Here is a 26,661-nt window from a genome sequence, read left to right as displayed (position 1 = left end):
GTATATGAGTATAATAGTATTATAAATTTTGAACTTTTAAAAATATTATTAAATTGTCTGATTTGTTTGTTTTTGGAAGAAAAATTGAAAAAAAAAAGTTTAAATTTTAATGATTGATTCATTATAGAAATTTTTTATATTTTTCTATATTAACTATATATTTCTCAATAGTGATTGATATGTCATAAACTTGTGTCATAAACAATCACAGTATAAGGTGATGAGGTCAATATTATTCCAAAGTTATGTAAAGATCATATTGATACATATTGTTCTACACATTAATACAAAAGTCAAAAGATTACAACACCTATCTAGCGACCTTAAAGATCTAATAATAAAAGTTTATTTTTATGAAATTTTTGTTTTATAAATATTTTTAAAGGGACACTGCAATTTAAAAAATTGCTTTCGATTTTCAAATTCGAAATATTGAAAAAAATTGATAGAAAATTAATAGAATAAAAGAGCGATAATTATCCAATAATATTATTTTTAACCTTTTAAAAATATTTCAATAAAAACTCAAAATAGTTGAATAAATAATTTCTGCGACAAATCATTTAAAAACGATTTTCTAAAGAATTTATTTTTCTTTTAATTGTATCGATTCTCTATCAAATGAATGGCGTGCAATTAGAATCTTTTGATCGCTAATAGACGAATTTATACAGGATCAAGACAGCGAGATGTCCAGCGAGATGGCACACTATCCAGATTGGTCAGCGACGGATCAATATGATTCGCAGAGTGAAGGTTTGGCGGCGAAACTCGAAGACGTGAACCAGCCCAATGCGAAATCAGGCTACAAGAGGAAAACAACGGAGGATAGTTCGGAGGCGGACTCAGAGGACGAGGAGGATGGTACACAGATGCACAACGATAATGGAAGGAGAGTTAGAGCTAGATCATTAATAGACGATGAGCAATTGGCTGTTCTCAAGGGTTACTATGCTATTAATCCTCGGCCAAAGAAAGAGGAGATCAGCATGATCGCCAACTACATCAATTTCCCTACTCGTGTCGTGCAGGTGTATATCTTTGCTCGAAAATTTTTCCAAAGAATTTGTTCGATTAATCTTTCATGAACAAACTGAATCATTCGTCTAAAGGAAGTTTTCTTCTTTTGAATTTCTTTCCCATTGAATTTATTTTTTCTCAAAGAATAAAATTTTAAACATTCGACTTAATAATGACTATAGTAATCTAGAGATATTAATAAATTTTTTCAAAGTTTTCTTAGATTTTTTGAAAGATATAAAAGAATTAGAATGAAACATGGATAACTTGAGTATGAAAAAATATATTTATTTACTGAAGATTAATCTATAACACACAATTATTATCTAATCTCTAGTATTTTGAATTTGTTTTAAATATTAGTGTTAACTAGAATATTGTGATATTATTATAATATTACTGAAATCACTATTAATATAATATTACTGAAGCCAGTAGAATACTAAATCGTATAATCATATAAACTTATTATAAATATAAATAATATAAAAAATTTATTTAAATAAAATGCAATATTTTTACTTTCATATAACGAAATAGCAAAAAAAGATATAAATTTAAATTATTATATTCAAGTGACTTTAAATCAACATGGTTATAATGAAGAGAATATTGTCGAAATAGAAAAATATTGAATTTTTTTTATTCATTTTGTTTAAATCTAGTTTTATATGAAGAGCAATTTGTTTTGATGTATTTATTTTACGTATAAAATTTCTTTATTTACTTTCAACGAAAGTACAAACTATTGTGAAGATTTTGCATATTGAGTTTGCTCTCAATAATATTTATTGTCAGTCATGCCTTCATATTCTGTTAATTTTCAAGTCTTTCGTATTTTTATTAATAAAAATTTTAGTAATATGATGCGAAATACATATTATTTCGTTTTTATACGATATTTTCTCCATCGTGATCATTTGAATATAGTGTTTTAGATTAAAATTTTTTTGCTTTTTTCATTAAATATAAACAAAAGTATTGTTAACGTTTCCGATGATCTTCAAATAATCTTAAAAATTTTGAAAAAAAATTTATATCAATATTATCTATATAAAAAAAAACAAATATAATAAAAAAGTTATTATATTTTATTATGTGTCATTTGACAATTACTTCAAAATAGAAATTTGTAATTGTATAATTATTTTATTAAGAAAAATACCATTCAAAATTTATTATGAACAAATTATTCAATGTTCAGGTTTGGTTCCAAAATTCCCGAGCGAGGGATCGACGAGAATCGAAAATACCACCTCTAGTACCGTTGGCTAATCCGGCCAGTCAGACAATATACGAACAACCATTAGACTTGTCTAAGAAAGAAGCTCTCACAGAGTCGGTGCGCAAAGACAATAACACTGTCTGTGTAAAGTTCACGTCTTCATCTCCTGTCGAACAGAAGAACGATAATGTATCTTCTCATAATCAAGACGCGGATGATTTGGAGGATTCGCCACTTGTTATTGATGAAGAAACCACCGATTCTGTGGACACAAAACGTACGGTTCCAACGGGAGAAATTGTTCCAAAGGTAATAGTAAAAATGATGAATCTAAGATAACAAATTTATATATAAGTAAAACAAAAAACAATAATAAGAGATAAATATTACTGATGAAATGTAAAAATATTTGTTGAAATATTTTATAAAAAAAAAATAAGTTAAAATAGTTTTTATTAAAAATGTTTATTTTAAGTAATGCAAGATTTTATATGTACAGAGTCAACCTCAAACAAATATGAAAAACGAAAGTGAAAACACGAGTCAACCAGAGGCTTCGCCAGCAGCAGAAATTGAGCAGGGTGTCTACTTTTGTGATCGCTGTGACAAAACATTTTCCAAACACAGTTCCCTAGCAAGACACAAATACGAACATTCCGGTATGTATATTCTTATATATATATATCTTTTTATAGTTGAAGAATTATTTAATAAAACATAATACAAAGTAATTTCCAAATAATCTTGAAAATTTTGAAAGAAAAATTATTTATTATATCAACATAATTATCTATATAATCTATACGTATCATTTAATAGAACATTACATGTCATCATTACATATCTCATGTATTTTCTACATAAAAAAATACACAATATAAAATTACTTTTCTCATTAATCTCATTTATTCAAAGAAAAATACCCTTAAGAACATATTTAATAAAATTAAAATCGATAAAGGAAATATCTTTTCAACAAATTTATCATTAAATATTTTATAGACAAGTGAAGTTCCATTCATTTCTTCTTCTAATTTCTATTTCTATTATAAGAGATAATAAATATTTGATTTAAAGATTGTATAATTTAACAAAGGTATTATATAAATAACGAAATTTTTTAATTTTTTAATTACAAAATTAAATCAAATAATTATCAATTGATTTAAATAGATAATATTAATTTTATAGTTAATATGCAAATTTATTATATAATAAATTAATTAAAATTAACATATAATATAAGTTACACATTAAATACACATGAATATACAGTTTTTAAAGAATTAATAAATATTTACAGGGCAAAGGCCGTACAAATGCGTGGAGTGCCCAAGGGCGTTCAAGCACAAGCATCATCTGACCGAACATAAGCGATTGCACAGCGGCGAAAAACCCTTCCAATGCTCCAAGTGCCTCAAGCGCTTTTCTCATTCTGGCTCCTACAGCCAACACATGAATCATCGTTACTCTTACTGCAAACCATATAGAGAATAGAAGTATTCCCGCTAGTTGAAAATGAAGATTCTCTCGCTGACTTAGCTAAGTATGTACGATCCTTTTTTTTCCTTTCACCATACAGGATTCGGCATTTAAGAAAAAGAAAAAAAAGGAAAAGAAAGAAAGAAATGCTTCGAACCGAAATAATTATACGTATATCATACGTATATCTCCCATCAATGCGGGAATTATATTAAAAGAATGGAAAATAGCCTCGAAATTTTCCGTACGCAAGATCTCGCGCATGCATTTTAAAATCGTGAAAAAAAAAAAAAAACGCTTGCGTGAAACGTAACAAATAATTAGAGCCTAAAAATATATTTAGCTGGAAAGGATTGAAGAATTATGAAAAGAAAATAGTGGGATTTCTAAGAGAAAGAAAAAAGGATAGAAGATTAAAATAACGTGTTATAATCAGTAACTGAAGATTCGATAATCGCGACTCTGTTTGAACGAGAGCAAAATCGTCCAAATGTTAATGTGAATTTCTTCTCGCGATGAAAAATAAGAATGAAGAATTAAAAAATATAAAAGGAAGCAGAAAAATAAAAAATAATAAAAAAAAAAAAAAAGAAAGAAGAGATTTCGCAGCGACTTCGAGTCGCGACAAGCACTAAAAAGAAAAAAAAAAAAAACCAAACAATATGCAACGGTACCAAAAATGCATAATGCAATAATCTATTATATATTATATATAATATACATAATATTTTAGTATTTTTATTAACAAGATTATTATATATACCATGACAATAATAAGGAAACTAATTAACGTACAAATTTGTTAGCCACGTTCGCACGGGGCACGCGATATAATTCAATCGTGACGCGCAAACTGGCGAAGGGATATGGGATACGATAAAATGTTTCGTTTTGAAAGAGTTGCGCGTGTGCAAATGTATATTTCACGAAGAACAAAACAAATTTCGTAATATATTCTATAAACAAATGGAATAGAATTTAGCAACGACAAGAGTAATTTTCTGAATATTTTTTTATCAAATTTGCTCTCACCGGTAATTTATTTACTAAGAGAAAAGAAATAATGATGATAAAAGAGTTACGAAAGAATAATATTTAGTTCCTGAAAATATCAGTCAAATAATATTTTTCAACTGGTTATTGCAATAGTATCTTAATAATTCCTTCATTCGTTATTGTTCTTAAATAATAACTTAAATTTTTGAAACGTTTTAAAAATTCAAAATATAAAAGTTGATATGAAAAAGAAGAATAAGCTCGCGCGTACAATTAAATAAAAACAAAAACCAAAGGTATAATTGTTCGAAGAAGGTTGAAACACCGGACAGAAAAAGAATACATTTGAATTTAATATGTTAAATTGAGAGAGCTTAAATGTAAATTCTGATAAATTACTGAGAATGGAGACTAGAATATCTAGTCGTACGATATGCTTTCACGATATCGAGTGATTTTTTTTAAAACTCGATGTAAAAAGGTTCAGCCAAATAACGATTTATTATATATAAGGTGTCAAGGTGTTTCTGGGCCTTATCTATCGGTGATCGATGCCATAATGAGTAACTTTCGATCGTTATGTACTTACTTTAAAATCCAAATCATTGCATGATCCATATAATGTTACGTGTGAGATTCGATTTTTAAATCAATAGTTTTTATTTTTTTTTATTAGATTCCTTAGATCGTTTCGTGTCATTTGTATATAAATTAATTTTTAATTGTTAATTTAATTTTTAATTATTTAAGTATTTTATATATTTTTTCATTTTTGTAAATTAAATTCATATTTTTTTTTTTTTTTTTTAATTATTGAAGTACAATAACTTAAGTTTTAAGCTAATAAATATTACATACCTTCTCATAAAGAAAGATACACGCAAATAGTTTAAAAAGTGTAACATCATTATAGTCATAATATTTGAATCTCCGCGTATCATCATTCATATGAAGAAAAACGATTTAGAAATGAAATATGTTTCACATCCTAGGAAGATAAAAACAAAAATGCCTTAGACATTCCGTGAGAAGCATGCTTTTTAATTAATTCATAAATCATAAAACATCACTATGGCCTCTCGTACTTTTTGTCGAAGTCCGTTATGTTATCAGAGATTTCGATAGACGAGCTGATCATTTTCAGCCATCTGAAAGGAAAATGGCATCGAGAACCTCGCAATAAAAAATTTAAAAAAAAAAAAAAAAAAAAAAAATGTTATAAAGAAAAACGAAAAAAATCCCTTCACCGAGATCCGGGCCCCGATCATAAACTCTAAGTATAATATTAAATGCTTCCAATACTGTACTATTAAAACAGAAAAAAAAAATTATTATTACAACATTTTTATGATTTTATTCGTTCGGACGCGTAGGTAAGCGGTATATATATATATTATATATATAATCTACAGATCGATAATACTCGAGAATTGTATTTTATAAGGTTTATGCCTCTTTTTATTTACACGTACCACGAGTGACAAGTGATATATATATATTATATTATATTATATAAATATATATATTGTTATTGATAAAAATTGATAAAAAGAAACGATGAATTATACGGAGATACACGACAAAGAATGTAACGTTTAAAGAGTCGCGCCAAAAAAGTAGTGTCGTGTTCGAACGGGGCGCCACCGTTGCATTTCCTCCGCGTCTAGAAGCTCCGGTTATCCGCGACAGGCATCGTGTCCGTACTACGATAAAAAATCCAGATATGATGCTTATAATACTCATTTATTATAGTGTTAATAGTTAAGAAATATATTTTTATATTATTATAATATTACGACACGATATATTATATATATATATATATAGTACTAATCGATCGCCGCGGATCCGTGAACCCGCGACGAGTCTGTTCCTCGGCCGGTACAGATACGCGAGAATCTTCTATTTTTATTTTCTAGTTTTCGAGACTCAATCGTAAACGATTCAACGTTCCTGTGCAATCTCTTTGTTATTTTTCTCCGTTATTTCTCATCATTATGTTACGTTCTTTATTTTCATTGACTTGTTTTTGTTTGTACGATTTCTTTATAACAATTTTTTTAATCGTTTGATATATATTGATTTACCGGCATTCCTTAAATATTTTTACTTTCTATAATTTTATATAAAAATTTATTTCGTGTTAAGTTTTACTATCAATTTGATTATTCTTATTTTCACACTTGAAAGAGCCTCAATTCTGTACTTTCGAATACTTTCACGACCAACGGGTTAGGACATCAGGAAGGAAAAGCAGGAAATTTACGAAGACAATATTACATACGTATAAGTGACTAAATGAAGAATAAAAAAAATTATATATATAAATATAAATATATAAATATATGAATATATAAATATAGATATAAAAAGATAGAAATATTTGCTCTGATTCGAGAGTATTTGCAACCTGCTCGCCTCGATGTATGTATGTACGTATTATTAAATAACACACAGACTACAGTGTAATTTTGCCAGCTTTCGCTCATCGGCATCGATTATGTCTCCGTTACTTCCTAAACTATTATGTAAAAATTAACAAAAAAAAAAAAAAAAAAAAAAAAGAAATACTCGTATAAACATGAAATAAACGAAATGAGAAAGCGAAGAGATAAATACAAGAAAAAAAAATTGTTAATGATTGTTGATGCAACGATTTAAAAAAAATGAGCACCGTACGATGCCTTCCGTGAACGACCGAGCTTGCCTAGTTACCGAAATAACATATAAATTCAATAATTCGATCTCGAAAAGAATTCTCTCGTCGAAAGTAACGTTATTCCCGCGATGCTTCCCCATCTATCGATCAATTGTTTCCTCTATCATGGACAATAAACATAGTATGAGTAAATAGTGCCATAAACTACGTAAATACAGTAGAGATTCTTCGTATAATTATAATATAAAGAACACTTTAATACCAATAGAAATGTGTATTCTATTCATGACAAAGCTGTTCTATGAATTCCATAAAAACGTATTGTGATTTTGTTTCATTACAAAAAGCACGCGGGAATAATAAAATATTCGCTTTAAACTATACTCGACGAACACTGGTGGTTATGCTATCGAGCTTTCCATAACTACGTTACATAAGCATCAGAATCGTGCGTGTGTGCGTGTATTGTATGTATGTACACCAAGAAATACTCGGAAAAAATACGGCAGGACAATAATAATACCGTTTCTTTTTAGAGATTAGAGAGCATAAGCATTAATACAATAGTATATATATATATATATAAAAATCGTAAGTGTGGAAAAAAGAATAAAGCTAAATGCAACCTACACATATACGCACATGGTACAAAGAATGTGTATGTATGCGTATATGTGTATATACGCTATAGCGTGTATGTATATACATTCGTAACTTTACATTTAGTCGCCACGATAGCGATGCGAATGTACTGTAACAGTGAAACGTAATAATGCGGTAGATACTAGAGAAAATGGTGGAGAAAAAATAAAAAAAAAAAAAACCCGAGGTTCCAGCTGCGTAGTGGATGCAGTGCCTTCTCCGGGTGAAATGATCTCGTATTATTGAAGCGAGCGGTTGCAAAACAGTTTAAAATTAATAATTAATAATTGTGCTATAATATTTGAATTTTAAATTACAATGAAATTTTATTGAAAAAATTATAATTGTTTTAATTTCGAATTATTTATTTTCACAATAGTTAATGTTACAATATATCATAAAAGCAACGAGTAAAGATTTAATACGAAATAATTATTTTAATTTAAAATCAATTTTTACATGATAGTCACTTTTTGGAGAAGGAGTATATTCTTGTAATTAAATCGCTAATTAATGTTAAAAAAATATATTATTCTAAATAAAGCGATCTTCTTTTAAAAGTTTGATCGTTGATAATGGGCATTTAAAATAGAGAAATAATTTAAAAAAGAAAAAAAGAAAAAAGAATTGAAAATATGTGTAATGAGGGATAAAGAGAAATGAATCGTCGAAAGGATCGAACACTGCGCGCACTACGCGGCGAACTTTCAAAGCACGAATCGATAAATTCGGCTGAAATAAAAGCAGAGCCGAATCTGTTACACACTGCGGAAAGAAGCAGCAGAGAAAAGAAATGAAATTAAAAATAATGTATTGTGACGAAGTTCCATCCATAATAAATAAAATGAAAATATTATACAGTTAGGCCGACTTTTCCGCCAGTTCGTGCCTTTTTTCTGCAGGGAGAGAGAGTGCAGTTTTGGAATCGATCTGAATGGTGTATGCTATTGATTTATTATCTAATAGAAAAAAATAATAAGCAACATGAAAGAAAGAAACAGAGAATAACAAGACAAAATAATATTAGAATCATCAAGAATCCTTAAACTATGAAGAAAAATGAATGGACGAAAGGGACAGGATATGAGGATTAATTATGCGTATACATAAATCGAACGAGGTTGTTTGACATGACAAAGTATGTGTCCTGTAATACATTATTCTCGAAAAAACATTACGAGCATGTTAATTATGTCAGTGTGAAAACAAATAAAGGTAAAGAAAAAAAGAAAAAAGATGTGAGATAAAGTGTAAAGGATTGAATGATGCGCATGAAAGGAGAATGATAGAATAGTGAAAGAATGTGTGTGTGTGTGTGTGTGTGTGTGTGTATGTGTGTGTATGCTTGAAAGGACGAAAGGAAGAGAGAGAATTCTAGCAATTGTTGAACGTTCATTAAATTGTCCTCGTTTCACGATGTAATAAAGGCTATTTTACTTTCATGTCGGTGTTACAATTTTTGTTCCTTATACCTTAACATAAAAAATAGTAACTATCTATTTAAATATAATATTTAGATATAATAGTATAATAGTCAAATTTCCATTCATTTGATATTTGAAGATTTTTTTAATAAGATGTTATCATAAAAATTGGTTGATTAGTTTTGTGAATTTTTTTTCTCACTTACTTTTTTTTTTATGTTCATGATTATTGACAAGATAAAAGAATTTAGAGGATCTATTTATTAAATTATTATAGCTATTGAATAGTAAAAACTAGCTATCTAACTAAATTAAATTGATTATTTTCAAATGGAATATTTTTTATCTATTTATTGTTCAGTATTGCTTTAATCAATTAACGGAATTTTTGATATGATTTTCTTCTTTTTTTTGATTCTTAACAAATATGAAGCGATTTAAAGAATAACACATTGAAATTCAACTTGCATGTGATAATTATATGATCTATAAGTAGCAAATAATATGCCAGTTAATATATTTAATAAAATAATGTAATTAATAAATAATAATATTAAATAAAATTATTGAATATATTTATTTCGAAATGACAATATAGTAGAATAACATTTTTACACATTTTATTCACAGATATTAATAAAATAATAAATTTTTCATCGATAATTGAAAATTAAATTATAGACGAAAATTCAATTTGATAAATTTAATAATTTTATAAATTAATTATTGAAAGAAAATATATGATAAAAAATATGAAAATATATGAATAAAAAATAAAAATTAAGTAATATTAAATTTTTAAGAATACAATTTTTATTTTATTACTAAAATTTATACATTTTCATAATTAAATAAAAAATTAAAAATTTTATCTCCAGCCTGATTATATATTATACATAGACAAACAAAATAGTTTTAATTTAAAGGAAGTTTCAGGCATTGTATATCTACAGAATCTCCTTTATATCTATTTAATTGATTTAGTAAATGTAACTTCGGTTGTTTACAATGAATTGTATGTAATTCATATGATGTACATATATTCAACAATATGGGTTCTTGTAAACTTTTTACAGGATTTCTTGTTATCATGCTTTCATATAAATGAACTGCAGCTTTTAACTGGCCTGTGTATAAAAGGCAAACAGCCATATTATTAATTAATGCGATATTTGATGGATCCAATGCTTCTGCTGCTTGAAAACACTTATATGCTTCTTGGAAAGAATTATGAGCTACTGCTAATAATCCTCTATCTGTTAATTCTCGAACAGTTAGATTATTATCTTTTTTATGTAAATTAATTAGAAATTTTTCTGCTGCTGAAACATCTCCCAAAAATAGATGTAATCTACCTATACTAGCTTTCAATGCATCCATTTGTTCAGATGTCCAATCTGCAGATTCACAAAGTTTTTCTAAAATATTTATGCCTAATACATAATTTTTCATGCTAACTGCACAGTTAGTAATAGATATAAGAATTCTGGATCTTCTGGCTTTCCATAATCGTATAGCATCTTCTTGTTCTGCGCAATTTATTTTAATATGGGATCCATCTCCATTAAATCCAGCATTAAAATTAGTTATAATTTGATTCACTATTGACAGAAGTTTAAAAAGATTATCCAATGCTTGTTTTGCTTTACCACAATACATTGGAATTTCAGCTAAAAGTAATCTAAAAGAAAAAGAAGCCATAGAACCTGGTCTAGTACCATATAGTTCAGGATAAAATGTAAAATACATGTCTGGTTTATCTAAATTACCAAATGGTTTTGATTCATTTTCTAAAATATCAATTTGCTTAAGTTTAGTCAAAAGAGCTAGTCTTGTATACCATAATTGTAAAGAATGTGGAGAATGTTTACTAGGCTGATTTATTTTGCCAAATCCTTGAGCATATACTGCCAATAATCTTCCTGATAAATTTATTGCTGCTTTGTAACAACCAGCTTGTATTAACGTCCTTAAACCACGTTCATCTTGAGTTACATCAGAAGCAGTAAGTACATGCCTTTGTATATTTTCATCTTCACCTAGAAATCGTACAGCAGTACTTTTTATTAAATTTGGCATATCTCCTTGTACTGCAAGACCTGGCATTGTCAAATTTTCTCTGTCAAGAGAATTAGTCCCAACAGTTGATGTAGCAATACTTCGTAGAATTTTTCTTGTTTGTTCAGAAGGTATCCATACATCTCTGTGTACATCATTTGTGCCACTGTGATCGAGTCGTTCATTATCGAGTAATGAATTACTTTTTAAAAATTCGTTTGATTGATCTGTGAGTAATTCAAAATCTGGAATTCTACTTTCAGAAGTTTTTCGTATATTGAAAAAATCTTCTTTTTTAGGTGATACAATCTCATCAAAAATTGTGCGAGATGCATTTTCAAAATAGCGGCTAATATCAGCCTCTATTTCTTTTGTAACCTCTCCAGTATTTTCAGATTTCTGTCGTGTTGAAGATTCATTTTCTTCAGCCATTCTATATTTTATTTTATTTTTACTTAATTTATATACATTTATAATTATATGATTTATAAATTTTATAAAAATGTGAAAAAAAGCTTAAATATTAACTGTCAAAATCAGATTGAAATATTTTGTCATGAACAAAATATATGTAAGTACATACAATGTAATGTAGATTGGAATACTAAGTATTATCAGTATTAACTTTGTATTAATTATGTACTTTATATATTATATATAATTAATAAAATTATTATATAAATTATAATTGTATATATTCAATTATAAAATAAAATTAATTAAATATTATAATAGAAATAATTTAATAAAACTTTATTTTGGGATAAAAGATGGTTAAAATTTTTTTGTATCTTTATAGTCTCTTTTAAAAATTTTAAAAAACTATTTGTGGAAAAATTATTCGTATTTAAAGTAATTTTAAACATATTTGACAAATTACTAAGAATAATATATAAAAATAATATATAATATAATATAAAGATTAATAAATTATTAAAACTAATAAATTATTAAAAAATTAAAAATGTTGAGTTGTTCATAATTCATACACAATAATTGGAGTCGCTATTTACATAAAAGTGATTTAAGCATAATAAATCAAATTCGGTTGTACAGATGTAATATGCGTGTTTTTTTTTATGATTTGTCCGTATGATATATATATATAATGACGTGTATATATACAATTGTTCATTTGATATGATTCGATAATGGAATAAAATTTATTAAAATAATAATCATTGTTGGTAATATTAGCGACTGGAAAAAAATCTATCTTATTAACTCAGTACTTTAAAGATATTATTTAATAGATTTGTATGATCATCATCTATATACAAATAATAATTCCGCTCATTGAATGAACTAGTGTATAAAGGAATTAATATGGCATCAACTTATCCGATGTGATTAAAATTATTAACTTTATATACGAATAATAATTTTTAAACTAATAGATTCTTAAACTTAAAATTATTTTTTGGATAAAATAATTAATCAAAAATTATTAGAAAATATAAAAAAAATTCAACAATTTTTGGTATTCTAAAATAAAGTTTAATCATAATTTCCTTTTAATTAATATTTTTTATGAAAGATGATATTGTAAAAAAATAATAACGATATTATTATATTTATGCGTATATGTATAAATATATATATAGATACAATATATAAAATAATATATAGATATAAGATAATAACAAAATAAATTAATAATATTATGACCAACATTGTGAGAAATGTTTGTCTTTCAAGTGGTTATGATATGCCTCTAATTGGATGTAAGTTTATTAAAATATAATAAATATGTAAAATATAATATATAAATATACGTATTATTTTAAATTAATCTTTAAGTTATGCTATGCATATTAATATAATAATATAATAATAATAATATAATAATACATCAAAGATATTATTAAAAATGATAATAATAAAAATAGATTATAATTTCAAAAGATTATAATTTATCATAATAAAATATTAAATTTAAAATTTTTATTTTAGTTGGAACATATAAAATTCAAGGAAAAGAATTAATATATGAAGTAATAGATGAAAGTTTAAATGTTGGTTTTCGTTCTATTGGTTTGTATATAGTGAATATATAAGTGGATTATTAATATATGTGTTTATTAATAAGAGAATACATATTAATTTTTATTATATAATAGAAATCTATTATTTTTTGTATTATATTATAGATACAGCTGTAGGATATCGAAATGAAGAAAACATTGGCTATGCTTTAAAAAATTTATTACCAAAATATAATCTTCAAAGAAGTGATATTTTTATTACAACTAAGCTTCGTAAGTATTGATAAATATATTTGATAAATATATATGATTAATATAAATATATTCATTTAAATAATAGCACCAAGTGTAAATGGAGATCCAAAAGGAATAGAACAATGTGTGCAAAAATCTCTTAAAGCACTCAATACTACGTACATTGACTTGTATTTGATTCATTGGCCAGGAGCAACTCGTATACCAGAAACTTCAACAAATAATCCAAGTTTAAGAGCAAAGACTTGGAATAAGTTAGTAGATTTGAAAAAACAAGGTTTTATAAGATCTATAGGTGTATCTAATTTTACAATTAAACATTTACAAGAATTATTACAAAATTGTAAAGATATACTACCAGCAGTTAACCAAGTAAGTTAATTGCATTTACATAGTTAATCTACATTCATTATTATTTTTATATTTATTAAAATTTTTACCATAGGTTGAATTGCATCCACACTATCGTCAAGAAGAATTAATAAAATATTGCAATGAAAAAGGAATTCATATACAAGCATATTCTTCTTTAGGAACTAGTGGTAATATTAATCTTTTGAGAAATCCAATTGTGTTAAAAATAGCTTCTCAACTTAATGTATCATCAGCACGATTGTTATTAAAGTGGGCTTTACAACAAGGAATTGGTAAATAATTTATCTTTTTTTTTATTTCTAATACATATTATTATTATTTAATAAAATTATTATAGGTGTTATTCCTAAAGCTGTAAATAAAGAACATATAAGAGATAATATTCAATTAGATTTTTTAATTGATGAAGAGAGCATGAATATTTTATTTTCTTTACCTCAATTCAAATATGCTTGGGATCCTTCTAATGTATATTAAATCAATTCAAAAATAAATAAAATAAAAAACATGGAAGATTTTGCAGATAAAGTTGCACAACTTTGTTTAGAAAAATATAATAAACTTGGTAAGAATGGTAAACCATCACAAAAAGAATGGACTGTATTATCAGGTATAGTATTATTAAAAGAGGATGGTACACTTTCCCTAGTAGCTCTTGCTACAGGAACAAAATGCTTAGGAAAAATAGATTTAATGAATACAAAACTATATGAAGAAGGATGTAGATTAAGTGATTCACATGCAGAAATTCTGGTTAGACGTGCCTTTTTAAGATATTTATATGAACAAATCGATTTTTTACTCAGTGGTGCTAAAAATAATGTCTTTATAATAGACGATAAAAAAAAAATTAAAATAAATGATGGCATATCATTTCATTTTTTTACAAGTCAAACTCCTTGTGGAGATTGTTCTATATTTTTAAAAGAAGAAGATAATGCACCTCCAATAAAAATTAAGAAATATAATCATAATATTGAAATAGAAATAAAATCTAATATCAATGAAAAAAAAAAACAAATAATTAAAGATATATATAGAACAGGAGCAAAATGTGTTAAATCTGAAAAATATCAAGATCCTCATTTACCTGGAGTAAATTATCATGTAGTTGGACCATTACGAACTAAACCAGGACGAGGAAATCCTACTCTTAGTTTGTCTTGTTCAGATAAAATAGCAAAGTAAATAAAATTATAATTTATTTTGAATGTATATAATATATGGTAATTTTGGAATAATAAATTTGGAACAATATGGAAATATGATAATTTTTTATATATTGATTTTAGATGGAATTTACTTGGAATACAGGGATCATTTTTATCAATACTAATACCTCCAATAAAATTAGAAACTATTATAATAGGAGGTAATTCTCCTTTTTCTCTGGAAGCAATGGAACGTGGATTGTATAAACGATTTAATTCAGAAATATACAAATTAAAAATTATACAAAGTAAACTTTTTTTTAAACAACAAAAGAATTCCGAAAGAAAAAATCCATGTCCATCTAGTATAATATGGTGTGCTGTAAGAAATCGGTAATTTTTAGTATTTATATAGAATGTTGATATATTTTTATATTTTTTTTTGTTGAAGAATAGATTTTAGAGAGCAAAATAAATATAAAAATTGATATATAAAAATATTAGTTGAGGCTTACTATTAAATTATAAGCAATTTAAATTTCCTAATATAATAAAACACTTTATCTAATTCAAGCTTATTATATAAATTGCTTATAAAATAAATAATAAAAAAAATAAAAAAAAAATTTACTGTCAGCTTGACATTGATATTTTGTATATTAACTTTTGTGTTTTATTTTCTTTTTAGGATCTATTCCTTTATAAGTATCTCATAAATATATAGCATCTTGTTTATCTCTTTTTACTTTTTAAATTAACGTTAATATTAAAATAGTAATTAATAATTTTTTATTTTTAGTGATACTGAAATAGCAGTTGAAGGTAGAAAACAAGGAGCTACGAAAAAAAAAAAAGGTAGCAATTTACTCATAAGCAGACGTGCACTTTTTGAAACTTTTTTACGAACTTGTGATAAATATCAACATTTTGATTGTAATATAAGACATCCTAAAAAAATTACTTATTTAGATTGTAAAAAATGGTCTAAAAATTATCAAAATTTATGGAACACATTGAAATCGGAATTTTTTCATGATTGGCCTTCTAAACCAATTCAGTTGCAAACATTTGTGTTATAAAATATTTTAAATTTTATACAAATAAAAAAATATATAATTTAGATTGTAAAATTAAATTATATACAATATAAAATTTATATACAAATATATGTATATATTTATATGATTTATAAATTTCAATTATAAAATTGATACTTAACAAAAAAAAATAAGTACAATAATATTTTACAAAGTACGTTTACTTATATTAGTATATCCTACACCTATGCAAGTTAAAACAACTTGTTCTAATATTTCATCGTCTTCTTTAAATGGTTCAATTTTAAAGATGACTCCAAAAAAATCTTTTAAATCCCTTAAAAATTGTATCCTGTAGGAATAATATTATGCATTAGTTTTATAATGTTTTTTTCTTTTTTAAGATTCATTTATAACATAATTACTTACATTGATGGTGTTAAAGGACCTGTTACAATTTTAGAAACATCTTTCTTACCCAATGCCATAAACATTGCAGTCATAGCTTGAAAAGGTGAATCTACACAACCATTTCTACAATCATATAAATTTATACAATAGTTTCTTTAATTAATTAGTTAGTTTATATATTTTTTAATGTAAAAATATAAATAGTTACATTTTTTTTACCTATAAATTTCATCAATTAATTTCATAGCTGCTTCTTTACCAATATCTTCTGGCACACATGGTAAAGAACCTGTTGACATTAGAGGTGAGAATGCTTCTCCGCCAAAAACAACTTCAGAAGTTGTTTCAGCCGATAAACTCACTCCAAAACCTATTATATTTATAAGCATTTGAAACATTTAACTTAAAAAATATAAGTTAGAAAAAATTTTATACCTGGTGATTTTCCACTTGATGCACCTTTACAATGATCCGTATAAATATAGACATCTGGTAAAAATTTTAATAATACACATTTAACAGATTCAACAATTCTATTACCAATAGCAGGAGATACACGTATACTACATGCAGTACCTCTTATTCTTTTTACCATTCCACTATTTTGAAGCTACAAATGTATTTTTATTGTTTTTAAATTATAAATATTCTAATGACGAAGAAATATAATTTATGTTTATAATTACTAACTTGAATACTTCTAAGATTACGACTAATAGGACATTTAAATTTGATTTCTCCACCACCTAAAGGTGCAGCTCCTCTTTTATTAATAGTAAAGATAATTTCATTATCACCTGATATAAATTTTTTTAATATAGGTATAGCAGATGCTTTAATTCTATCTACAGATGGATCTTAAAAATTAAATCATATAATTATAATACATTGTTAATATTCTGAAATTAAAAGTTTAAAAAACATTATTTACCTATTGTATTATTTGTAATTCCTTTAAGTTTTACATTTACAGCATTTTTACAAAATGGAGCTAATATCATAATTCCTTCCAAATAATAACCAATACCTCGTTGTATATTACAATCATGCTCAAATTCACCACCATTCAATAATCCAGGATTATAGTACAAATTAGTTCCTGTTTCATTTAATTCTATTCTTGATCCGTTTGTAATTTTATCCAATAAACGAATAAAATTGACTTCATACTCTAAGATATAAACGTGTGCATATATAAATTACATATAAACATTAATATTAATAAACAAATCTATTTTAATTTTTGAATATTTTTTGAAAGATATGTTTAAACTAACCTTTAAGTCCCGGATTGTCATCTTTAGTTCGAATATTTGTAATTCGTACAGGTTTACCTGATAATGTTGATAATAATAAACGATATCGTAAATAATTACAACCTTCATATATTAAAACATTATTTTTTATTTTGGCTGGCATATTTTATTAAAATTCGTGGTAAACAAAATAAACAAAATAATGTATTGGAATTATATGATAACATTAATGTTGCTTCTAAGAACTCTGTTATTAAATATTTAAACAAAATGGCTGTCCATGACGTTTGAGAATAGCAGGGTGGGAGAATTATAACGAACGCTCTAATAAGTGGGGGAATGATGCATAATGCGATGATAACAGCTTAGTATCGTGTTATTTTTCTATTCATTCTTCTCATTCTCTTAAATTGTCGAAAGTAACAAGATATCGCGAATTTTATATTCATATATATATATATATATTCTCGACAGTAGTAGTTGTATTTTAAATCTGATAATTTTATGTAGATCGAATAAACTTTAACAAAGTACTTTTGCTAAATTTTAATATGTTATTTATATAGTTTTATGAACAATAATTAATATGAAATAATATGCCAATAATATACTTAATAATTTATTTTAATTAATATGTTAAGTTTTAATATTTCTAAATATTTAAAATGACATTAATAAAGAAAAAGATATTTGTTACTGTTGGTACTACGAAATTTGATGAATTAATTAAGACAGTTCTTAGTTCAGAAGTTTTAGAGGTAAAAGAATACAAATTTTAAAAAAATTTTATTTTTTCATAAATGTATAAAAATATTTAAATATTTTGAATTATTTTAAAAAGATGTTTTAAATATATATTGTAAAATTTATTATTTTAGATGTTATCATCAAAGGGATATAATGAAATTATTTTACAAATTGGTAAAACATTATTTATACCAAACTGTATTCCACGTTGTGGTTTTGTTAATATTGAATATTTCAATTTAAATGCAAATATAACTAAATACATAGAAAATACTGATTTAATTATAAGTCATGCAGGAGCAGGAAGTATTTTAGATGCTTCAGAAAATAAAAAAGATTTAATTGTAGTTGCAAATCAAAGTTTGATGGATAATCATCAATTAGAGTTAGCTGAAGAACTCTACAAGAATAAGCATTTATATTATTGTACTTGTGAAACTTTATTAGATACTATACAAACTATGAATTTTGCTGAATTAAAACCATTTGTTAATTATAAAAGTAAACATATTGCTAAGCTTATAGATAAAATAATGGGATTTTCATTCTAGAAAAATATTTAAAAAATTAATGTTATCTTTTATTTATAATAAATAAAATTTAAAAATTATTAAAGAACTAATTGATTTCATTCAATATATTTAAGATTTTAATGCTTTACAATATAGATATATAACAGTTTTATAGTTATAACAGATATACTTTTAATATAATTTACAACAATATAATAAGAATTGCTTAAATAACTGTTCCTTAAAATTAGAGTGTAATAGCATAGAAAAATTTATAACTTTTGATTAAGAAAAATGGTAACGAAGAATAGTGGCAGTTATTGTTAGGTATCTTTTATATGATCTTTGGATGATTGCTAATTGTTAAAATAAAAGCTATAGCATTAAAAATATTTTCTAAATACTGTACAGTAATAAAATAAATTTAATTTTTTAATAAGTGTTCACATTTCTTTACATGACTTTTTTTTAGGAATAAAGTAAACGAGTTAGTTTGCATCAATGAACATAGTCACTGCATTATCAATTTAATAAAGTTGCACATTTTTAATGCATTATATTGTTTTTTTAGACGATCCTAGCATAGTTTATACTTTCAATTTATTGTATGAAGATACATCCATATGAGGCAAACTACAAATGTGTATTTATAGATGGCATATGTTTTTAATTACAGATCAAACCAAGGCGTGTCATTTCTTTCAAAAGTTCATTTCCCATTTGTGCAGGACTCCTTGAAATTATTACACCAGCCTAAATAAAATAAAACAACATTTATATTTATTATATCATAAATATAGATAAAATTTAATTACGATAGATAACAAATTAATACTTTTTCAAGTGCATTAATCTTGTCTTGTGCACCTCCTTTTCCTCCTGAAATAATTGCTCCAGCATGTCCCATTCTTCGGCCAGGTGGAGCAGTGATACCAGCAATAAATGATACTACTGGTTTTGTTTTATTTCCCTACAATTACAATATAATAGATATATATTATATTTTTAAGTAATAATATTCAAATTAATTATACTTATAAGGATATAGAATAAGGATGTCTTGTGGAATACAAGGAACATTGGAATTTCTGGAAAAAATAGTTATGAATTAGGGTAGGATGTTGGGTACCAATTTAGAAGAACAACCAACAGTATTATGTTCAATGAGATATTCCGCTGCTGATTCCTCTGCACTACCACCAATTTCACCAATCATTATAATACCATCACATTCTGGATCCCTGAGGAATACATCCAAGCAATCAATAAAATTTGTTCCATTAAATGGATCACCACCAATTCCAATACAAAGTGTTTGTCCAAGACCAGCCTTAAAATAAAATTTTTTTATAGTTTTTTATATAAAATCATTTTCAAAAATATAATTTTTAATTTTATTTAGGGAAAACATTATTTAATTTAAAGGAAAATATAAAATTCTAAGAAAAAAAAAAATTTACTTACAAGTGTTGTTTGATTCACAGCTTCATATGTTAATGTTCCTGATCTTGATACAATACCAATTTTTCCTTTTTGATGTATATGCCCTGGCATAATACCTATTTTGCACTGAAATTTGTAATTTGTTATAAAATATATTAGAATATACATAATACGTATAATATATTGATTCCAAAATTTCTCTTTTCATAATTTTTTAAATATTAATAAATATTGAATACCTGTTCTGGAGCTATTATTCCTGGGCAATTTGGACCAACTAGACGAGATTTATTTTGTTCCAAAAGTCGTCTTTTAACTTTGACCATATCATGTTGTGGAATACCTTCAGTAATACATACAATTAATGGCATTTCAGCATCTATTGCTTCCATAATAGCTGAAGCTGCACCTGGAGGAGGAACATAAATGACAGATGCAGTAGCACCTGTGGCTTCTTTTGCCTAAAATAAAAATAGATTTAATAATTTTTTAATTTTAAATATAAAATATAAAATTAAAAAATTATTTGCTCACCTCTTTTACATTTTTAAAAACTGGTTTTCCAAGATGTTGTATACCAGCTTTTTTGGGATTAACACCACCTACTATTTTAGTACCATATTCAATGGCTTGTTGACAATGAAATGTCCCCTGTTTACCAGTGAAACCTTGACATATAACTTTGGTATTGGAATCAATTTTCAAGTTTTTCCTAGTATCTATATAGTTAAATCTTATTTGAGTATGTAATAAATTACCACACTTCCTAACTGAAAAAAATAAAAAAAATGATTTATTTAAAAAAAGTGTTTTTTTAAAAAAAGATTAAAGAAAAATATTAGTAACTTTTGTTTTATAATAAAATTTATATTCTTTAATAATATTCTCTAATATAAATATAAGAACAATGAAACATATGTTATTTTATGGGATAGAGATAGAAAGTTTAAACATTGTTTTAATTGAATATTATTTATAGAAACAATATCAAATTTCTTAACTTTTAGGTCAAGGTTCTTTAACTGAATATCTTCCAATGACTTCAATGATTAATATGACATTTAGAGTGATATACTGTAATAACATTAATTAACATAATATGCAAATTATGTTTGATAGTTATATGTAATATATCAATAGATATAACATTGAAATAATATTGTTTAAATAAAATATAATTTAAGAAAAAAGATTATATTATATTATTATATTACATATACATGAATCAGATAAAGATTTAATATAGAATTATATAATACTTTATTAATACTTAAAAGAAAATGTAGAAATTAAATTAAGGAATAAATTAAAAATATATATGTAGTGTCAAAAAAATTAAATTATGAATAACTATATACATTCTTATATAATGAAAGTTTTAACATAAAAAGGAATTATCAAATATTAATATCAAAAATAATAGAATAATAGCATAAAAAACTGTGAATTTTTATACTTTACAAATATGTTACAATTATTTCGAAATATATAAAAGTCTGTTAACATTAAAAAATAACAGATAATTATTCTTATCTTACCTGTAAATTTTGATAATGTTCTAACAGCTACAGCCATTTTTTAATTGATGTTTCCCTCAGGAGGTCAATAAACGAAATTGAATTATTAGAGAATCACCATCAAGAGAACTATCTTCGGTGAACTAGCGAGGTCAAGTTCGAAAGAAAATACATGAAGTATATCTCGCATATATCTAATACTCCAGATTTGTTACTTGTCAAATGACAGGAATACTGTTCATTGAAATGATTGGTTCATGCAAAATAATTTTTTTTCAATGTAAAAATGTTATTGTAAACAATAATTTTGTAAGTTTTTAAATATATCGAAACAATTTTTATAATATGCAAATTATTATTAATATTATAGAGTATTAAATTTATAATTTCAAAATTAGAATTTATGATTTTAGGAATATTTACGTAAAATTTCTCTAGTTCCTTGTTCATTGGTAAAAATATAGGAAAGTTAACTTTATCCCTATGTATATCTTTAAAATATACACTAGAATCACTTAGTATATCCATACATGTTGAATAAAAGTATATAGCATGAAAATTAAAATGGTGCGATAGGAAAACGAATACATTATATAATAAATATTATATTTATTTAAAAAATTAGTATTATTTATATAAATTTTAAATTTATGTTATAATAATTGGTAAAGAACGTGATAGTAATTATATAAGGAAAGGTAGCATGCTGCATAATCAACAGAGGTCACCAAAAATCGAACGTAGTTAATGAAAGTTACGATTGATGGTATCATAGTTGCCAAATGTAGATTACCGAAAGAAAGTCTATATAAATCCTTTTTCGATTTTATTGTTATTACTGACATAAGAATTTAATTATACACAAATTTTCATATGGATCAAATAGTTTATTAAAATTCGAAGTGATCTAATTACAAAGTTAATATTGACGTGCATAGATACAACGACATAAATGACAGTGATATAAAAAATAAATATCTTGATAAAAATGATGTGGTAAAGAGAGCCTTATCGTTTTACAAAACCATCGAAGGAATTGCAAGGTACACTCTCTTTTATAATTTGTATTACATTCTTCGTTAAGATATTATTTCAATTATTTTCATAAAAGGAATAATATAATTTTATTTAAATGTGGAAGATTCAAATATAATTTCTAATATAATTTAAAAAATTATTTTTTAAATTTAAAAATTTAATTATATTATTTATAATATAAAAACATTTTTATTATATATATGTATATATATATCATTATATTATTTTATTGAAAACTAGCATATTTAATATATTTCTTCATGAAATTAAAAGAAAATATTGTTATTAAAAAATAATGAAAATATATATATAATTTTTATTACAATATATATATAATATATTTTTTAATTTTTTAATTATCTAATATTTTAATTGATTTTATTATTTTTTTTTAAATAAATATTAAAATTTTTATTTTTGATTAAAATTATATCTTTTTTTTCTATAATATTGTATAAATATCACATATCAGAAAAGAATACACTTTATAATATTTGTATAATAACAATAATAAATTAATTTTAATTTTATAATTATATTTTTTTATTTATATTTAAATGTAATAAATCTTTATTTGAATATATAAATAAAATTCATCAAACAGGATGGAAGAAAGCACAAGTTCTGAAAATGTTTGGTGCAAAACTAAAGCAGATGAACAAAATAATTTGTATCATTCAGAATCCATAACTCAGTCTATGGAAGCAAATTCCACTTCTTTAGCAGATATATTTGATACAGCATTTTCATCTACAGTTGATCCTTCTCCACAACCAAGATTTAATTCAGGTAAAATAACATAATATATGTATTAATTTTTTTCAATATTTTTTTAAATATTTTAATTTTTTTATTGCATTATTAATTTTAAGCAATTATTTTTTTTAACAAAATTTATTAAAATATTATTAAAATATTTTTAATAAAAAAAAATTTATATAAAAAATCCATTAAATAATTTCAATAATTTTCTTTATTTTAGCCAATGACATGGAATATGATCACTTATTTGCAGAAAGTGATGTAGAAGATTTAGATGTGGTACCTATTAATCCTTATGTAAATCCATCTCATCATTCTGCTTCAAACAATAATTTTGTATTTGGAACATACTTACACGGGCCTGAAACAACAGGAATTTTACATGAGCGTGATCCTCCAGTAAAACATAAAAGTAAAAGAAGTGAAGAACGATCATTGGATTATCAACCATCTGATAATTTGGATGTGGCTGGACCATCTAGATTGTCAGATGGAACTTCTAACAAGTATGGAATTCAAAATTTTTAAATTTATACAATTTTTATTTTTAATTGAATTATATTGATAATTAATAATAAAATTTTTTTAAACAGAGTTATGCAAAATATGGAGAATGACAGTGCCAATGAAGTTAATACTTTGTACCATTCAGTTTTGCCAAATACAATTAATTCTCAACAACATTCAACACATTCAACAAGTATGATTTTTTTTAATAATAATTAAGAATAATTAAATATGTATACTTCTTATTATTTTACCTATATTGAATAGGAAATGATGATACACCATCAGCGCCTGATTTACAATTAGATTGGTCCTCAAGTAGTGATGATGCTACTAGTAGTGATGATGAAGATGGTTCGGTTGAAGTTCTTGTTTCAGTAAATCATAATAATAATAAGGTGAAATAGTTTTATTAAATTATTTCACAATGAAATTTATATAAAGAGCTTAAAATACAAAATGTTTTAATATATTTCAACAGCAGAATTCTGTGCAAAATAATGAAGAAAATAATCGCCCAGTAACTGTAGTTGATTTGACTGTAGAATCAGATGAAGAACATGCTCCACCAACCCCAACAACTTCGGTAGTAAGTCCAGGAACAACGGATTATGTACATAGGTATGATAAATTATTTATTATATAATATGTTTGATTATAGATTTTTAATAATTGTTTTATAGTGGGAACAATACTTATTGCATGCATAGTCCACCAGACTATGTGTATCATGGTCGATGTATGCATCATAATTATAGAATTCCAATTCCTGTTATACCTGTAAGATATAGTCAACTACCAGGTAAAAATATAAAAAAAATATAAAAAGATAAAAATATTACACTAAAAATTTAAAAAAATTAATAATATTTTGTAATGATATTATTCTGAATGTTTTTTTAGATGCTTCTACAGGAATGTTAAGACCACGTATGCATCCTGTGCAAGAAAGATTATGGAGGATGCAACAACGTGTACAAGAAGTACACAGGCGGAGTCTTCATCCAAGATTTTCGACACATCATAGGTTAGTATCATGATAAATATTTGAAATTTTAAATTATATATAATTTTTATATTTAGTAGTACTACATCATGCAATCCACATGTTCATCAAGCAAATCAACATACGTGTAATAATGGAAATCCTAATCCTGCAAATAATCGTTGCAATGGTTCGGAAAATATGACATTTGCAGAAAATTATTTTCCTCCTCCAATTTTACCACCACCACAACAACCTACTGTTTATAGTCATCCAGAAGCTAGGAGACCACCAAATGTTAGCCCATCATGTCCAGCACAATCTGTGATGGTAATTTCAATCAAAAAAGTTATATTATAATAAATATAAAATTATAATGAATTTATAATTTTTTTTATTTTTCTTATTTTTTATTGTTTTTTCAGAAATTTAATTTTTATAACATTCATTTATATTATTTGTTTAGGAAAATTCTTTGAATGGTGTAGAAATGGAACCAACACCACCAGTTATGCTGCCTTCAATGCCAGTTCATCCTTATGTACCTCATATGTATCATCATTATGGTCCTCATCGAAGACCACCTGGTCCACAACATAGACATCATATTCATATTAATTGGTTGCAACATCTTCATTTGGTATGTTTTTATATATAATACTTTGAATAATTTATATATTAATATATTTTTTGTATTTATATACATATATAAATACATACATATACATATATTTCACACAGCAAGGATCCGATGCTCATGATACAATGCCATTTTCATCTTTTGGTTTGCTACATCCAGCACGTCCAATGTCGGCGCAACTTGAAAATTATATGCGTCTTGTTAATTTACGGCATATGGCTCATATTAATTGCGGAGCAACACAAGAATCAATTGAAAGTCACACATTCCGTTATAAGTACAAACGGGTAATGTATTATATTTTTCTATGAATTTATCATAATATGTGTATTGCTATTTTTATTTCGTTTTAATATTTTATTATTTAATAGGAGAAAAAAGTTGAAAATGAAGATTCTATTGAAAAATGTACTATATGTTTATCTGAATTCGAAGACTGTGAAAGTGTCAGGTATAATATATTTTTATATATAAACATAATAATTTTTTTAATAACTATTTTTTTATTTTATATATAATATTCTTTTAATGTTT

At 25.0% G+C, this 26,661-nt stretch overlaps 8 protein-coding genes and 2 long non-coding RNA genes across 16 annotated transcripts in view; 6 read left to right on the top strand and 4 right to left on the bottom strand.

Moving 5' to 3' along the window:
* The window catches only part of zfh1 (Zn finger homeodomain 1), a 28,912-nt gene extending 24,588 nt beyond the window's left edge, over positions 1-4,324 (top strand). The window contains 4 exon segments of the mRNA XM_086903186.1: positions 675-1,031; positions 2,225-2,554; positions 2,745-2,904; positions 3,549-4,324. Coding sequence (XP_086759312.1) covers positions 675-1,031; positions 2,225-2,554; positions 2,745-2,904; positions 3,549-3,742 — 1,041 coding nt within the window. The 3' untranslated portion in view covers positions 3,743-4,324.
* Positions 4,325-6,389: 2,065 nt separating this feature from the next.
* LOC147658315 (uncharacterized) lies at positions 6,390-9,466 on the top strand. The gene is made up of 2 exons (XR_015290704.1): positions 6,390-7,849; positions 7,919-9,466. It is a non-coding gene; the product is annotated as an uncharacterized LOC147658315 (long non-coding RNA).
* Positions 9,467-10,238: 772 nt separating this feature from the next.
* LOC100865431 (trafficking protein particle complex subunit 12) lies at positions 10,239-12,571 on the bottom strand. The gene has a single exon (XM_003694220.4). It carries the CDS (start codon positions 11,936-11,938, stop codon positions 10,364-10,366), a length of 1,575 nt encoding a protein of 524 aa, XP_003694268.1. The 5' UTR covers positions 11,939-12,571; the 3' UTR covers positions 10,239-10,363.
* Positions 12,572-12,597: 26 nt separating this feature from the next.
* On the top strand, positions 12,598-14,631 carry LOC100870741 (uncharacterized). Of its 2 annotated transcripts, XM_031916916.2 has the most exons (6): positions 12,598-13,230; positions 13,460-13,540; positions 13,657-13,764; positions 13,832-14,118; positions 14,192-14,393; positions 14,459-14,631. In XM_031916916.2, exons 1-6 carry the CDS (start codon positions 13,170-13,172, stop codon positions 14,596-14,598), a joined length of 879 nt encoding a protein of 292 aa, XP_031772776.2. In that variant the 5' UTR covers positions 12,598-13,169; the 3' UTR covers positions 14,599-14,631. The 2 variants fall into 2 exon arrangements, with proteins under 2 accessions (XP_031772776.2, XP_086759316.1); XM_086903190.1 differs by lacking the exon at positions 13,460-13,540 and having other exon boundaries at positions 12,804-13,230.
* Positions 14,629-17,646, top strand: LOC147658314 (tRNA-specific adenosine deaminase 1-like). The gene is made up of 3 exons (XM_086903187.1): positions 14,629-15,305; positions 15,414-15,665; positions 16,072-17,646. Exons 1-3 carry the CDS (start codon positions 14,629-14,631, stop codon positions 16,349-16,351), a joined length of 1,209 nt encoding a protein of 402 aa, XP_086759313.1. The 3' UTR covers positions 16,352-17,646.
* Rtc1 (RNA terminal phosphate cyclase 1) lies at positions 16,425-18,419 on the bottom strand. 2 transcript variants are annotated; one of them, XM_086903188.1, is made up of 8 exons: positions 17,998-18,419; positions 17,652-17,891; positions 17,411-17,577; positions 17,297-17,330; positions 17,156-17,209; positions 16,940-17,090; positions 16,739-16,843; positions 16,425-16,661 (listed from the first exon to the last, which is right to left on the bottom strand). In XM_086903188.1, exons 1-8 carry the CDS (start codon positions 18,137-18,139, stop codon positions 16,517-16,519), a joined length of 1,038 nt encoding a protein of 345 aa, XP_086759314.1. In that variant the 5' UTR covers positions 18,140-18,419; the 3' UTR covers positions 16,425-16,516. The 2 variants fall into 2 exon arrangements, with proteins under 2 accessions (XP_086759314.1, XP_012342828.3); XM_012487374.3 differs by having other exon boundaries at positions 17,156-17,330.
* On the top strand, positions 18,249-19,674 carry Alg13 (Alg13 UDP-N-acetylglucosaminyltransferase subunit). Its single transcript, XM_003694259.4, has 2 exons — positions 18,249-18,734; positions 18,855-19,674. Exons 1-2 carry the CDS (start codon positions 18,642-18,644, stop codon positions 19,272-19,274), a joined length of 513 nt encoding a protein of 170 aa, XP_003694307.1. The 5' UTR covers positions 18,249-18,641; the 3' UTR covers positions 19,275-19,674.
* Scsalpha1 (Succinyl-coenzyme A synthetase alpha subunit 1) lies at positions 19,346-22,439 on the bottom strand. Of its 2 annotated transcripts, none has more exons than XM_012487376.3 (7): positions 22,217-22,439; positions 21,213-21,448; positions 20,918-21,139; positions 20,700-20,804; positions 20,386-20,565; positions 20,071-20,205; positions 19,346-19,988 (listed from the first exon to the last, which is right to left on the bottom strand). In XM_012487376.3, exons 1-7 carry the CDS (start codon positions 22,251-22,253, stop codon positions 19,902-19,904), a joined length of 1,002 nt encoding a protein of 333 aa, XP_012342830.1. In that variant the 5' UTR covers positions 22,254-22,439; the 3' UTR covers positions 19,346-19,901. The 2 variants fall into 2 exon arrangements, with proteins under 2 accessions (XP_012342830.1, XP_003694335.1); XM_003694287.3 differs by having other exon boundaries at positions 20,365-20,565; positions 22,217-22,422.
* A 241-nt stretch (positions 22,440-22,680) lies between these two features.
* LOC100864400 (uncharacterized) overlaps positions 22,681-26,661 on the top strand; it is a 4,810-nt gene continuing 829 nt past the window's right edge. The window contains exons 1-12 of one of the 4 annotated variants that reach the window (XM_031916900.2): positions 22,681-23,238; positions 23,838-24,022; positions 24,216-24,501; positions 24,589-24,695; positions 24,770-24,900; positions 24,987-25,123; positions 25,186-25,304; positions 25,406-25,529; positions 25,589-25,817; positions 25,954-26,127; positions 26,229-26,414; positions 26,499-26,578. In XM_031916900.2, the coding sequence (XP_031772760.2) occupies positions 23,839-24,022; positions 24,216-24,501; positions 24,589-24,695; positions 24,770-24,900; positions 24,987-25,123; positions 25,186-25,304; positions 25,406-25,529; positions 25,589-25,817; positions 25,954-26,127; positions 26,229-26,414; positions 26,499-26,578 (1,757 nt within the window). In that variant the 5' untranslated portion in view covers positions 22,681-23,238; position 23,838. Of the gene's footprint in view, positions 23,239-23,837; positions 24,023-24,215; positions 24,502-24,588; positions 24,696-24,769; positions 24,901-24,983; positions 25,124-25,185; positions 25,305-25,405; positions 25,530-25,585; positions 25,818-25,953; positions 26,128-26,228; positions 26,415-26,498; positions 26,579-26,661 lie in introns of all 4 variants that reach the window. The other 3 variants (XM_012487372.3, XM_012487373.3, XM_012487371.3) reach the window with 3 other exon arrangements.
* LOC116414493 (uncharacterized) overlaps positions 25,865-26,661 on the bottom strand; it is a 3,523-nt gene continuing 2,726 nt past the window's right edge. The window contains exons 2-3 of the long non-coding RNA XR_004225040.2: positions 26,208-26,306; positions 25,865-26,071 (exon numbers count right to left, since the gene is read on the bottom strand). This is a non-coding gene — a long non-coding RNA (uncharacterized LOC116414493). The remainder of the gene's footprint in view (positions 26,072-26,207; positions 26,307-26,661) is intronic.

Source organism: Apis florea, unplaced genomic scaffold (genome assembly GCF_048593485.1).
Source record: "Apis florea isolate Af1SG1 unplaced genomic scaffold, ASM4859348v1 contig_2291_pilon, whole genome shotgun sequence".
Taxonomy (NCBI): domain Eukaryota; kingdom Metazoa; phylum Arthropoda; class Insecta; order Hymenoptera; family Apidae; genus Apis; species Apis florea.
Note: the sequence above shows the minus strand (reverse complement) of the source record. Positions and strands in the feature narration are given on the sequence as shown.

Coding starts and splice junctions, on each gene's coding strand:
- LOC100865431 (XM_003694220.4), bottom strand. CDS start 11,938: ATGGCTGAAGAAAATGAATCTTCAACACGACAGAAATCTGAAAATACT.
- LOC100870741 (XM_031916916.2), top strand. CDS start 13,170: ATGACCAACATTGTGAGAAATGTTTGTCTTTCAAGTGGTTATGATATG. Junction 13,231..13,459: donor TGATATGCCTCTAATTGGAT/GTAAGTTTATTA, acceptor TTTTTATTTTAG/TTGGAACATATAAAATTCAA. Junction 13,765..13,831: donor TTTTATTACAACTAAGCTTC/GTAAGTATTGAT, acceptor TTTAAATAATAG/CACCAAGTGTAAATGGAGAT.
- LOC147658314 (XM_086903187.1), top strand. CDS start 14,629: ATGGAAGATTTTGCAGATAAAGTTGCACAACTTTGTTTAGAAAAATAT. Junction 15,306..15,413: donor TGTTCAGATAAAATAGCAAA/GTAAATAAAATT, acceptor TATTGATTTTAG/ATGGAATTTACTTGGAATAC. Junction 15,666..16,071: donor TGGTGTGCTGTAAGAAATCG/GTAATTTTTAGT, acceptor TTTTATTTTTAG/TGATACTGAAATAGCAGTTG.
- Rtc1 (XM_012487374.3), bottom strand. CDS start 18,139: ATGCCAGCCAAAATAAAAAATAATGTTTTAATATATGAAGGTTGTAAT. Junction 17,331..17,410: donor GTAATCTTAGAAGTATTCAA/GTTAGTAATTAT, acceptor ATACATTTGTAG/CTTCAAAATAGTGGAATGGT. Junction 16,844..16,939: donor TTAATTGATGAAATTTATAG/GTAAAAAAAATG, acceptor ATATGATTGTAG/AAATGGTTGTGTAGATTCAC.
- Alg13 (XM_003694259.4), top strand. CDS start 18,642: ATGACATTAATAAAGAAAAAGATATTTGTTACTGTTGGTACTACGAAA. Junction 18,735..18,854: donor TTAGTTCAGAAGTTTTAGAG/GTAAAAGAATAC, acceptor TTATTATTTTAG/ATGTTATCATCAAAGGGATA.
- Scsalpha1 (XM_003694287.3), bottom strand. CDS start 22,253: ATGGCTGTAGCTGTTAGAACATTATCAAAATTTACAG. Junction 20,566..20,699: donor CTGTGAATCAAACAACACTT/GTAAGTAAATTT, acceptor TTTTATTTTAAG/GCTGGTCTTGGACAAACACT. Junction 20,206..20,364: donor TTGGTTGTTCTTCTAAATTG/GTACCCAACATC, acceptor TTGTAATTGTAG/GGAAATAAAACAAAACCAGT.